The sequence below is a fragment of the Cynocephalus volans genome, chromosome 2, assembly GCF_027409185.1.
Source record: "Cynocephalus volans isolate mCynVol1 chromosome 2, mCynVol1.pri, whole genome shotgun sequence".
In the NCBI taxonomy this organism is placed as follows: domain Eukaryota; kingdom Metazoa; phylum Chordata; class Mammalia; order Dermoptera; family Cynocephalidae; genus Cynocephalus; species Cynocephalus volans.
In genome coordinates this window covers 153,127,728-153,142,072 of record NC_084461.1, presented here as the reverse complement: position 1 = coordinate 153,142,072, position 14,345 = coordinate 153,127,728, and the positions used below count along the sequence as shown (strand labels likewise).

The window sequence follows — 14,345 nt, the reverse complement described above, 5'->3', positions numbered from 1 at the left end:
TGTGCAGCTGAGACTGATTAATCACTTTGCTTTCGAAAAGAAAGCATGCTGTTCACGTGTGCACAGAATATTAACATACCTCATCTCAGATGGTTTTTCATGTTCATGTGACACTCTAAAGCCAACTAAAGAGTGATCTTAGGGAAAGAAAATGGGATTTAGGTGAAAATGCTTGGACTGGCTGGGCCACCACTCAGCTGTGTGACCTCAGGGAAGTTCTCCTCCCTCTCGGTTCCCCAGTTTCCTCATCTGGGATTTGGGAATCACAGCATTTATTTCACAGGATTAGTATGAAGGTCAGATGAAATCATGTGTATGAGAGGGCTTGTTAACTGTCAACTGCTATACAAATGTTAGTAGTGACTACTGATTATTATTTAATACAGTAGTATGAATATTACTTATCAGGGTTTCCTAGCAAACATCTTCTGAAGCTGGCCTCCCAAAAAGTTCACTCAGTTGCATTCATTGGTTCAGCCATTTCTTTAAATTAACGAACTTTATTTTTTAGAGCAGTTTTAGGTTCACAACAAAATTGACTGGAAAGTGCAGAGCATTCTTGTATACCCCTGTTCTCACACACAGCCTCCCCCACTGTCAACATCCAGTTCAGCCCATTTTGATTGAGTGCCTACCATTACTAGCATTGAAGAGCTCTTGGATTCAGAAAAGGAAGCCTGCCTTTTCCAGTGGGGCCACAGAGAGCCACCACTCGCTGAATGACAGTGGACCAAGCATTTCCCCATCACCGTGCAGGACAGAGTTGGGGCCAATGATTGGAAACCACAAAGAAAACCACAGATACAGTCTTGACCCCAGGCTTCTGGGGCAGGCTTGTGTATCCTAGCAGCTCTTCAGGATGCCCAGCCAGGCTGAGGCTGACCCACCTACCTGGGGGTGTCACATAAAACAGTACTGAAGAGGCAGGGAGCTCCAGCCTGTAAAAAAATGGCCCTATCCTCTTTAAATGTCCTGCAGCATCTCAGAGGTGGGGTGCTGTGATGACAAAAAAGCATGTGGCCTTCAGTCTGGCTGCACCACTCTGCTGGCTGGAGGCCCACGGGCAGATTTCTTCACTTCTCTGACCTTTGGTTTCCTGAATAATAATCTCCATCTTAAAGGAGTGTTTGAGGATTTAATGAGGGAAAGTTTCTGAAGAATCTAATCCATACCTGGCATATAGTAGGTGCTCAATATACATATTTCTCTTCTCTCCCACTTCGAGTCCTCTCCTGCCTCCCAAAATGCCTGCACAATTGATGTGTTTATTTCTCCCAGACTTTCCAAAGCTTCTTTCATTCTATCAAAGGGACAGATCTGAAGTGTCAGGGTGACTTTCTCCTTGAGGTAAAACGATGGGCAGGCTTTTCATGTTACACCCATTAATTTGGGATGCTTAGGACTCCCACCCCGTCTGCCTTGATTCCTTGGCCCAGGTACTAATCCGGACAGGTTAGGATATGCTGCGATGACGAATAACCTTACTATACAACAAGGGCGTCTTGTATCCCACTCAGGCAGCATGTCCATCAGAGGTTGTTGGGGGCTCGACTCTCACCCCAGGCCCCTGGCTGGCAGAGAAGCCACTATCAGGAGTGTAGCCAATCCTCATGCCAGGGGGAAATAGAGAGTGTCAAACCATCCACCAGTCACAAATCTTCCACCCTGAAGTGACACATCTCTTCTGTTCACATTGAATTGGCCACATCCCACTTCAAGGGGGTGGGGAAATAGAAATCTACCATGTGCTCAGAAGAAGAACCAGTAATATTTGATGACAGCGTTAATGACCAGCCCAGCTTTAATCCATAAAGTAGCACTGCAATTTGGTATCATTATTGCCAGACTTACAGATGAGGCCCTAAAAGGTTATTTCATTTCGCCAAGACTACACAGAGAGTAAGTAGCAGATCTTTGTGATTTTGTATACCAAATTGGATATTTCACATTAATTCCTCAAAATGTCAGAGATGCACTTATGGCACCATTAAAGGTTTTCGGTTTTGGAACTCTGCCCCCGTTCCTCTTCTACCCCCCGACAGCAGCCTATGCCTACCTCGAGCATAGTGCCTCCCACACCACCTTGTCATTAGCAGCTTATTTTTCAGGCTCCTTTCTAGGCTACAAGTCTTTTCATCTCTGCACCCTATACATTTAGCACAGAGCCAGGCACAAAGCTATCTGTTGAGCCGAGACGGGGAATTCTTTGTGGGTCAGGGGAATACAGTGATCTCATAGGCATAAACCTAACCAGATTAATTGAGTCTTAGTGATTCCTTCCTTAATGCCACCTGGCAATTCTCAGGAAACAGGATGAGCTGTTGTCCATGAAATTCTGGTGGCCCTAAGGGTGTTCACATTTCGGTTCCTGCAGCTGTAGACCTCCAGGAAAACTGAGAACTCTGAGCCTTCACAAATTTGGCAGCTGTGGATATAAAAAACTGTTTTCATTGGGGTCCTAGATTCAGTTGAAATTGCCTTCCCCACTAGTTTAGGTTACTGAAAAACTGAACGAATCGAACTTTTTGTATATCAAATCACATATTTCGTGTAATTTCTTTAAAATATCAGAGATGTATTTACTGTGTGATGAGAGGTTTTTGTTTCTGGTATTCTCCCCCTCATTTAGATGCAGATGCTGGACAAGTTTCCCATGGAAGGAGGACAGAAGGACCCCAAACAGCGGATCATTCCCTTTCTGCCAGGTGGGTGGGATGTGTGCTCCCAGCACGCATGGGCCCTGGGGGCTCTGGTATAGCTCCCAGATTGCTCAGGACAGTTTATCACCCGTCTTCCTTTATCAGGGTACATTGTACCAATGTCCAGAATCTCAGTCATTTGTAGAAATTAGTGACTGAGAATATGGACTTTGGAGTTTGATGCTATATCATTTACTAGCTATATGACCTTGGGCAAGACCCTTCATCTCTGATATCCTCAGTTGCTCCCATCTCTGAAATGGGAATAACATTATAACATGTTGTTTTGTTTTGTTTTCTTTCTTTCTTTCTTTTTTTAAAATTGAAACATAGTTGATTATACATATCTGTGGGGTACAGAGTTGAATATCAATACCTATCTGCAATATGTGGTACTGAAATCAGGATAATTAGTATATTCAACATTATACAATGTAATTGTTTTTTGTGGCCCTTTACTGGTTCCTCCCTTACCCTGCTCTCCCTCCCCCAGGAAAAACATTTTTTGTAGTGAGTGGGGTCTGCTGCTATAGCCAATGTATTCGTTTTCTATTCCTGTGTAACAATTACCACCAGTTTAACAGCTTAAAGCATTACCCATTTATTATCTCATTGTTCTGTAGGTCAGAAATTCAGGCAGGCTCAGCTGGGTTAGGGTCTTACAAGTCCAAAGTCAAAGTATTTGGTGGCTGAGCTCTTTATCTGGAGGATCTAGGGAAGAATCCACTTTCATTCTCATTCAGATTGTTGGCAGAATTCAGCTCCTTGCAGCTATAGGACCACAATTCCTGTTTCCTGGCTGGCAGTCAGCCGGGACCCCCTCAGCTTCTAGAAGTTGCCCACATTCCTCATCACACAGCCCCCATCCATCTCCCAGCCAGAAACGCCAGCAAGGGGGCATTGAATTCTTCTCGTGCTTCAAATCTCTCTGACTTCCCCTTCTGCCATGGTTGGAGAATGCCCTTTACTTTTAAGGGCTTGTACAGTTACCTGGCTAATCCAGGAAATCTCCCCCTCTTAAGGTGCATGTAAAGCATTTAATATCTCATCATATACACAGGCTCTGGGGATTAGGGTGGGATATCTTGGGGGGGGGCGGTTAGGAATTCTAGCTACCCACCTGCCACACCTATCAAGTATTCTCTTGAGAACCAGATACCTCACCAGCTGCTGTGTAGGGTTTAATGCAATTATGGCTAGTCCCTGCTCTCAAGGCATTCAGTGTCCCTCCCTCAGAAAAAATCTCTTATCAAATAATAGTATCAAGACTGCAGCTCAAAAAAGGGTGTTACCCAAAGCAGGGTTATTGCTTCAAGTAATAATAGCTCCCATTTATTGGCTATCTGCCATGTGCCGGTTGCTAAGCTAAGTGCTTTGTATTCATTACCTAGTGTAGTCCTGCAGGGTAGGCATTATGCCCACTTAACAGTGAGGAAATTGAGGCTCAGAAAAGCTATAAGCACTTGCTCGGGATTCAAACACAGGTATAGCTGTCTCCAAAGTTCATGCCTGGAGTCAGACGACCTGGGTTTGAATCCCAGTGCCCCCCACTCACCAACTCTGCTACCTGGGGTAAATCACTTAAGCACACTGAGTTTCATTTCTTCATATGCAAGTTAGAGATGATAATGGTACTTAAATGGTGGAGTTGTTATGAGGATTTTGTAAATGCCTGACAGGTAGCTAATGGCCATCAGGCACTTAGTATTATTATTTTTATGTACAGGTAATTAGCAAACTGATGATCACCCTAAGTCACAGATATTTAGAGCTGGGAGGGCCTTTTAGATCTTTTTTCTATTTCATACAAGGGAACAGGCCCAGAGATGGGATGAGACTCCCTGGGTCCCACAAGCACCTTATCTCCTGTCCCCCACTCCAGGGCATCAGTGGGTTCTTCCAGATGTCATCATCATGGAATAGGTTGAGAGAAGGGGTAGATGTGTTTGCCAGGCCCTCCTCCACTGAGAGAATCCTTTGCCTAAAAAAGCTAACATTTTTAGTTCCTCCACTGGGAAAGTGTACAACCACGCTGGAATATTTTTCCCTGCTGGAGAAAACCCAGTGTGCCAGCTGCCACAGCCAAATATCAGGGCTCGAAGGCACGTGCTTTGGAGTCAAGCAGACCCAACCCTGTGGCCTCAAGCAGGCGGCATTCCCCCTCTGAGCCTCAGTTTCTACATCTGTTAAAAATGGGACAGTAGGGGCCGAGCCCATGGCGCACTCAGGAGAGTGCGGCACTGGGAGCGCGGCGTCGCTCCCGCCGCGGGTTCGGATCCTATATAGGAATTGCAGGTACACTCACTGGCTGAGTACCGGTCACGAAAAAGACAAAAAAAAAAATGGGACAGTAGACCCTGCTTCACAAGGTTCAATCCCTGGCACATAGTAGTGTTAAGGTCAGTAGGTTCTCAGTAAAGGCAGAAACAGGGTCCCTGAACATTTCTTTGAAATTTCTGGGTTTCATATGTTGGAGTCATTCTTGACCAGGGACCAATCTGGATATAAAGTTAAACTGGGCTCTAAATGTAGGTTTTTCTTCAAGAAAGGAAAGGAAAGCAGTGAGTTATAACTCTTTACTGGATGAAAGGCAAACCCAGCTCTGGAAAAACTTCCCAAGACAGAGAACTTGAGCCGACCCTCTCCCGAGCTCTTAAAAGCTTTTGTGGTTACGTAATCCTTTTCCACCCAAGAATTAATGAAAATGCTGTTCTTAAGGACTTGGCCCCTTTGTCCCTGCTCAAGGCACCCACTTGTAGCTTGGAGAGGTCCCGATGGGCCCCAAGACCCCCGTAGCATCCTTTCTGAGCCCACCTCTCAGTTTTTCCTCAAGGCCAAGACCAAGGGCAGGAAAGCACGAGAGAAACGTCCCCTCTCCAGGGGTCAGTTTTCTGCCAAGACTGCCGCATCAGCAGAACAAAAGCCAGTCTCATGTTAGCACAAAGGCAGGGGGAGGGGAGCACAGCCCCTGCAATTTTCCATCCCAGCAGGAGCTGGAGAAGCCAACTTGGCAGAGGATGCAGCTTGAAAAATAAGAATTACAGTTTGGCCTTTCTCCACTGTGGAAAACAAAAGCCGACCCGTTCCCACCAAAGGCTGTTCTCTCCCCTGAGCACCCTTTCCAGTCCAGGAAGGTGGCAGGCTCGCCCGCCTTCCCCGAGACACACAGAAATGCTTCATATCAGGCACAGATGAGGGGCCACTGCCCCATCAGCCCTTCAGTGGGGAGGCACTGGCCAAAGAGGTGCTGGTTCTTGTGCCTAAACTACTGGCCACATGGTTCTGCCCCATAGCTGGGGCCTGAGTAGTCACTCCAGCTCTGCTGCAAGTAAATGGTGCATTAACCCAAGGAGGCAGAGCAAAGAAAGCAGGAGGCTGAGGAAAGAGTGTGTACTCTTAATTGCAAAGTGTAATGCAATATCATCTAAAGTGCTACTACAAAAAATAGTAATTGCCCCTTTGTGAGCACCTACTAAGTGCCAGACCTGTGGAGATTACCTCTTAGAGATAAGGGCAGCTCTCCCATTTTACAGATGAGGAGACTGAGGCTCTGTGAGGTAAATGCATTTACCCAAGGCTGCATAGCCAGCAGGAGGCAGCCCAGGGGTTGGCCTGTGGCCTCAGCAGTCCCCACTGCTGCCATGGGGCTTCCGGCCTCCCTTTCTGGCAGGGCACCAGATATGCACCCAGAGATCCCTGTCCCACTGAGACTACATAGGGAAAGGAGTGACGCTTTTGTCCTTGTGTCACACCCCCGGGAAACACTGAAAGCCCCTGAGTTTTCTGTCCTTCTCTCAGCTCCCATAGGCTGAGCCTTGGGTGAATCCTCACCATGGAGCTCTTTAGCTGTGTGGTGGCCTCATCATAGGCCTGTGCCCACTTTCACAGGCCAGGGCCAGTACCATGCCGGTTGTAAATATTTTGATCCTGCTTACAACCAAATCGTACTAAAATGGGACCAAAATATTTTTGGTTATAGACTCTTCTCCCATTTCGAGAAGTACTAAGAGGGCGGGAAGTAGGATCTCTCTTTCCAGGCACACATTCCTTATATTTGCTGAAAGCTCAGGACACTCCTGAGGGTTCCAAATCACAGTAGTCCCACCCATGAGGGCCAATGAATATGGGAACAGAAGGTATTTGATTGTCACAATGACTGGGGCGGGATGGGGTTGGGAAGGGCTACCAGATTACTCCACGTTTGGACCAAAGATGCTAAACACACTGCAGGATGGGAACAGTCCAGGGAAAGATCGTCCCACCCAAAATGTCCTCAGGGTCCTTCCTTGTAAGGAAACACCAACACTTCATGCCAGGAGGCCAGGCCCGCAGCCATCTTGCACCCCACTGGCCCCCAGCACCGGCACAGAAAGGGCTGCACCTATCAAGTGAATGAAGGAGTGAGAGCATCGGTGCCAGGGGAGTCGGGTTGTAAACCCCTTCCCACTTTGCTGCATAATTTGCTTTTTTTGTTCTTTGTGATATGAACATTTCCTGATAGAAGCAATAAATGTTTATGGCAGAAACTTTGGGGAAATTATACAGAAGAAAACAAAATTTCCCTGTCTTCCACCCCTCAGAGATGAGCACTTTGAACCCTGTGATGCATTTTCTTCTAATTTTGCCTTTCTAACAAGCACAGGTGTGTCAGAAATCTGGCTGACTCATAAGCAGAATTGAAACCACTACCATTGTAAAGAAAGGATAGTCCTTATTTTTAAGGAATATATATGTCATCTTACTGTGGTGGTGGGTTTTTTTTTAATTGGTGGAAATGAGCCCCAAAAGGCGCACTCTCTGCTGACTGTAACTATCTAATTTCCTGATAGTGCCCTTTTGCACAAGAGCAAGTTGGCAAAGTTAGTTAAGATGTTGTATTAACCATAGGGTCTTTTTGGGCGCAAACCTCCCTTACAACCTTGCACTGCAGATCTTTAGAAGTCAATTCGTTGTTTTTCAACATCCCTTTTGATTCTGTTGTATCATGAAAACTCTTACTAACCTTCTCACCCATCCTATCCCTGCTCACCCAAGCTTGATCTGTGGAGACAAAGGTCTTACCAGAAGCCATCTGAAATCAATGGTAATCTCTCCTCGGCCTGCCACACTCCTGACCCAAATTTCTCTCCTTGACCTACCTCCTAGGACCCGAAATAGGTAAAGGTCTTAGTAGACCTCCATGCTCTGCGCTCTGGAGTAGCTCTGGTCTTCCTGTACTTTCCTCTTTGACCTACCCATAGAGACCTCCTTGTCCCGCTGCATGAGGCTTATCTCCATCCCTCATCTCTTTGGCCCTCCTTGATGTTTTATTGTGATTTTCTGCCACCCGCTGCCTGTGGGATGCATCCAGATTAGTGAGCCTGGGTTGTCTTGCTCTTGAATGCATGCTCTTTGTCACCGTCTCCCTAAGAGAGAATCTCCTGTCTAAACCCTTGGGGACCCACTGATTTGCTTTAGCAAACCTCCCCATAGCATTTCAACATCTTGGATATTTCCAGGGATCTTCAGTGGCATCATGTGGATGCCTGTATTCTTCTGTGATACACATTCTCTGCCCATATATCATCCTGGAGGTTTGCAGCACAATGCCCCAGCGTTTAGGATGTCACTGAGCAAGTAGTGAACTCTCAGTTAGTATTTGGTGAAGTGGGAAGACTCGGAACCCTACTGTTACAAACACTAATTGGGAAAGGAATTGGAGGGATTTGTCATCTTTGCAGGTGGAAGCCACATCTATACATTTATCAAACTTCAGTGCCACAAAATGGACCGAGGCCCAATCAATCCCTACTTGGGCAGAGCCCATGACTAGTAGGAAAGAAGGCCTGTAAAAATAAATAATGTGATGTGTCCGATCAGAAAGAGGCAGGAACTCTTAACCCATTGGAGGGGAGTAGGAGTTTCCTATCAAGGGTGCTGGGTGGGATAGGATGGGGAGGGTATTCCAGGTAGAGAGGAGGCCCCAAATCATGAAAGAGCATGGGGGTCTAGGGTACACAAGATGAGAGTGGAAGGTGAATGAGGAAAGGAGACTGAACTATTCGTTAGAGCATATTTGGGTATCCGCTGTGTGCTCACCCAGTCTGAGAATCCTGCGTTTGGACAGGATCTAAGTTTCAACTGATGTTATGAGTTTCATCTGATTCTAGGATCCCGGTAGGGGCCCCTTCCTTTCACGGACTGTTTCCAGCCTCCCTTATCTCACCAAAACTTACTCACTAGGTCCAGTTCCCTCAGTCCCTGTACTAGAGCCATGAACAGGGCTTTAGAGGACCACATATGGGGTTATCCAAGCCCTGTAGAAGTCCAGCCGGGGAGTATTGGTGGCAGCCAGGAATTTTGGTACCACTCAGACCTATCCCAGAGACAGCCATATCCACACCCTCTCAGGTCACTGAGAGCTGGTCACTGCTCCCTTACATCACTGTATGTGCTGTCATCCTCTGCAGGCAAAATTCTCTTTCGACGAAGCCACATCCGGGACGTGGCTGTCAAACGCCTGATACCAATTGATGAATACTGTAAGGTAAGGCTGAGAAATGCCAACTTGGCCTTTTGTTTCCTTTCTGGTTATGAGATGCTCATTATGAATAATTTATACAGTTGAAATAAATGTAAAGAAAAAAAAAGTCACCTATGGTCACCCTCAACCTAGGACAGATGAATGAAGTTGGACCCTTATCTCATACCATGCACAAAAATCAACTCAAAGTGAATCATAGACCTAAATACAAGAGTTGAAACTATAAAACTGCTGGAAGAAAACATAGAAGAAAAGCTTTATGACCTTGGATTAGGCAAAGGGCTTTTAGATATGACACCAAAAGTATAAGCCATAAAAGAAAAACTGGTAAAATTGGACTTTATTAAGTCTACTTACAAACTTCCATACCTCAAAAGATACCATTAAGAAAATGAAAAGACCTGTCACAATCTGGAAGAAAATATTTGTAAATCATCTGACAAGGAACTTGTATTGAGAATACATAAAGAACTCTTACAACTCAATAATAAAAAGACAACCAAACTTTAAAATGGGGAAAAGTCTAATAAAAATTTCACCCAAGCAGACATAGGAATGACTAATAAGCACATGAAAAGATGTTCAACATTATTAGTCATTAGGGTAATGCAAAATAAAGCCATGATGAGATACTTACACAGCCACTGAAATGGCTATAATCAACAAGACAGACAATACCAAGTGTTGGTAAGAATGTGGAGAAAATAGAGCTTTCATTCTGGTGGGGCATAAGATGGGAAGCCACTTTGGAAAACATTTGGCAATTTCTTCAGAAGTTAAACAGTATAAGACCACTCAGGTATATGCTAAAGAAAATTGAAAACTTATGTCCACACAAAGACGTGGAAGCAAATGTTCATAGCAGTGTTAATTCATAATAGCCTAAAAAATGGGAGCAATTCACATGTCCATCAACTGGTGAATGGATAAAGAAAATATGGAATATCCATACAATATAATATTAATTGGCAATAAAAAGCAGCGAAATACTAATAAATGCTACAACCTGGATGAATCTCAAAAACATGATGCTATGTGAAAGAAGCCCGATGCAAAAGCCTACATATTGTATGATTCCATTTATATGAAATGTGCAGAAAAGGCACATTTATAGAGACAGAAAGCAGCTTGTGGTTTCCTGGGCCTGGGAGCAGTGGAAGTGGAGATAGACTATAAATTAGGTTGGGAGAAATTTTGAGGGGATGGAAAAGTTCTAAAACTAGATGGTGGCGGTGGTTGCACAACTCCGTCATTTACTAAATATCACTGGACTGGGCACTTATCATGAGTAAATTTTATGGTACATAAATTATAACTCAATAAATCTGTAAAAAAATTTTAAACAAAAAGGGGCAGTATGGGGACAGATGACCCTCTCTTGGCAGGAGATGTCAAGGAAGGGTAGAAAACCACTCCTGACTGAGCGTCTCCTCTTTGCCAGACACGACCTCATTCATCCCTCCAACGACGTTGAGAAGTAGGTTTTATTATTCCCATTGTGTAGATGAGGAAATGGCACCCTAGCAAAGTTACTTACGACAATAGTATTGAAGAGTTTGAGAACGGAACCCAGGCCTTTTGTGCCTGGACACTCACAAACCACTTATGGCCTCTCTGAGAAAGTAAGAATGCAAGAGGCTGAAGTATTCAAGCATGTATTTCATAGAGGAAGGTAAAGTCCAATTCTTCTCTCTCCTAAATATCCTTAAATAGGGATGGAGATGAGGGGCAGGGACAGTCATTCAGGCACAAGGACACTAAACTAGGACCCAACTCTCAGAGGAAAATTCACATCTCTTCTTTGTCCCTTTCCAAACCTCTAGAGGCCGAAATTCCAATTATGAAGACAGCCTTGCTTTGTCCAGGCCCTGCTGGCAAGAACTTTGGACCCTTGGGGTCATCTTGCCCACCTGGGAAGCTCTTGCTGGTACCTTCCCCAGAAGCTGTTTTTCCTCAGCTCAAATTATCCTATTCTGCTTCCACCTCGGCTCACCTGACTTCTCTCCAGAGTCAGACTTTCCTTGTACCCAGTGCTTCACCAGCCATTGGACATTTGATTTTGAAAAGGAAATTTAAAATCCTGAAGCGATAAGAGATGTCATCTGCTGCCTGCATCTACCTGAAGCTTGGAATGGTACAGACTTAATGAATTCATCTGGATTAACCCTAGGGAAGACACTGCTTATGTTATATGAGTCACATGGAAGTTGCCACCGCCTACTATTAATGAATTGTAAGAAACAGAGCATATATTTTAGGGTTTTGGTTAGCCATATTCCTTGGGCTCAACTTCAAGGGAAGTGACCTTCTGGAGGGAGGTGAAATGATGCCTTTTATCACAAGGCCTTTTACAGACTACATAGGCTGTTATGTAACATTTGGATATCTGTTATTGACATTGTTGCAAACTGACTTAAGCTAATTTGATCTATCATGATCAGCTTTATTTTAATAGAAATCGGTAGTCTCCAATAGGTAGACAAGGGCTGTAGATACCCCCAAATCTAGCTACCAGATATATATTACAATAGAAGAAAGTTTCTGATCTACCTGACCTATTATAAAGTTAGGTAATTGATGCAGTATGGTGTTGACACAAGGATAGGCAAACCATTAGAGCAAAATAGAGGACCTAGAAACAGGCCCGTGTGTATTTGGACACATTGATACTGACAAAGGCAGCCTTAAAGATCGTGGAGAAAACATTGGATTCTTTAGTAAATGGGTATCCATATGGGAAAAAAAAAAAAAACAGAAAAGTTAACTGACCCCTACCTCACACCACATGTGAAATCATTTCCAAGGAAATTAAAGACATAAATATAAGAGGCAATGCTATAAAAGGTTTTAGAAAATGAAAATAGGAAAATATGTTCACAATCTCTAGGTGTAGACAAATTTTTAAAGACAAAAAGTACCAACCATAAAAAGATTGATTTATTTGACTACATTAATTTTAAGAACATTTGTTCATTAGAAGACATAATGAAAACATTATTCAGCTGAGTCCTGCACCACATACAAGCATATTATCAAGCAGCCTTATTAAAAGTCACCCAAGTTGTTTTGTAAATTCATTGAAATACCAGCTGCCTGTCTGACACCACTTTGCATGAATGGTTCCTCAAGGCAGAAGCGACAACATTCTAGTGGCAGAATTAAGGCAATCCTAACTATGGTCTGACAGTAAAATCTGCAAGAGGCTGAACACAAGACCTGGGGTCTAGGATCCTTAAAAAGAGATGGGGGTGAGAGGCAAGGATGCTTTTCATGCATAGGGACACTGTACTGTGTCCCAACTCTCAAAGAAAAATTAATTTCTCCTTTTTGTCTCTTTCCAAACCTCTAGAGCCTGAAATTCCAATTCCAGAAACAGCTTTGAATTCTAGACCCAGGACACTAATCTGATGAATATACATATGCTACTGGGCTCACCAGGTTCTGTTCATGTAAGAGCCAGTGTCTGAGAATATTTCTAGAGCATTCCTCATTTTGCCAGTAGATTAAAAATAAAAGTCATTTCTCACAGCTGTTATGCTAATGAATAAAGGCTGTGGTGTGATCTGAGATGAAGATAGCTGAAGCCCTGAACTAGCCTTTTCTGAAGTGAGGGCTTCTGATGAGTCTTTCATTCGCTGATGTATTTATTGCCAATGAGGAGACTTCACATATTAACTAACCATCATTAGAAAGTAGCCTAAATCTAACACACACACGTGTGAGTGTATACGTCCATGCCATAGTATTTTAAAGTAAACTATAGATAACATAACAACTGTATTTACTAGACTCCAGTACTTGAGGCCTCCTTCCAGATTTTCATCATACACTACCACCTATATTATTATTAATATTTTTCTTTAAATTAGCTCACTTTTTGAACTTCTTAAAATAATATACTTTAGAGGAAACTTTATATCACAACCATAATATAAAACTGGTATCATGCCATAAAAGTAAAAGTAGAAACAAAAAATGTTCTTAAATCTAGGTAGCTGTTGCATGTCTACCTGAGCTCTGCAGGGTCTGGTCCTGCTCTCAGGAAGCGTGTTAGAGAAGTTCTATGTCTCTGGGGAATTCTTTTTGAAGTTAAAGAGGATTAAAAGGACTGAAAAAATATGAACTTACGTGCTAGCCACGGCATTGTTATTTACCATAAGCATCTTGCTGCCTCTGAAATCACCTATGGGAAGCAGCATATTATTGTACTTGGTACAATACACAGAGCCAAAGGGGTTAACTAATGTTTGTCAAGCAGCTAGTATAAGACAGAAACCTTACAGTCACTTCCATGCTTATTCTGTAGCACAGCCCTCTGAGATGGGTGGGTCTTATTTCCATTTTACAGATGAGCAGACTGAGGTTCAGAGAGGTCATGGAACTTGGCCAGAGTCACACCGTTAAGAAGTGACAGAGCCAGAATCAGGAGCTAATTCTGCCTGACCTCTTATCATCCCCAGCAAGCAGGACTTGCTCTCTTCTCTTGTCCCTGCACCGACCAGTCACATGTGTCCAGCGGGCCAGGATTCCTTCTAGAACCAAAATGAGTCTTGCTGGAACTATGATTCTTTTTCAGTACCAACCAAACACAAGACAGTCCTGGAGTGTTTCAGAAGCAGAATTCTTTCTCTGCCCTGGGTCATTTTTTATTGTTAGCCAGTTCATCCACAATGAGAGGGCAAACATCAAAGTGTTCAATGCTGCCTTTTATTAGTAACTTGGCTTATTTTATGGTTTGAGAGTTTGGTTTGGCTTTCACTTCCTAGGAATAGCTCAAAACCAGAAGAGAGCTTGGCGTTGTCAGAAGGTTTCCATGTCAGAAGGTTTTTGTTTTTTCTTCCCCTTGCTGGTCCATTTGGGGCCTCTGCCCACCTCAGCAAGGAGCTCCCTGGGAGGCATCCTCCAGGCAGAGATGATGACCACCGCAGGGGCTCGTGCCCTGTGCCCACCAGCTCTCCTCTAACAAGGCCACGTGGCCAGTTCCAGCCTCTCCCTCACGTTTATCCAGTGGATACTTTTTGGCCAGATTTCGTGGGTCTCCCCAGCACTGTGTAGACATGTAGGGAAGGTGGAGGAGGAAGACCACCACCTCAATGCCCACTGTGGATTTGGGCTAGAAGATT

At 44.1% G+C, this 14,345-nt stretch overlaps 1 protein-coding gene across 1 annotated transcript in view; it reads left to right on the top strand.

The window, feature by feature from the left end:
• Positions 1 to 14,345, top strand: part of SH3PXD2B (SH3 and PX domains 2B) — a 98,036-nt gene that overhangs the window by 47,165 nt on the left and 36,526 nt on the right. The window contains exons 3-4 of the mRNA XM_063087512.1: positions 2,630 to 2,705; positions 9,149 to 9,225. Of these exons, the coding sequence (XP_062943582.1) occupies positions 2,630 to 2,705; positions 9,149 to 9,225 (153 nt within the window). The remainder of the gene's footprint in view (positions 1 to 2,629; positions 2,706 to 9,148; positions 9,226 to 14,345) is intronic.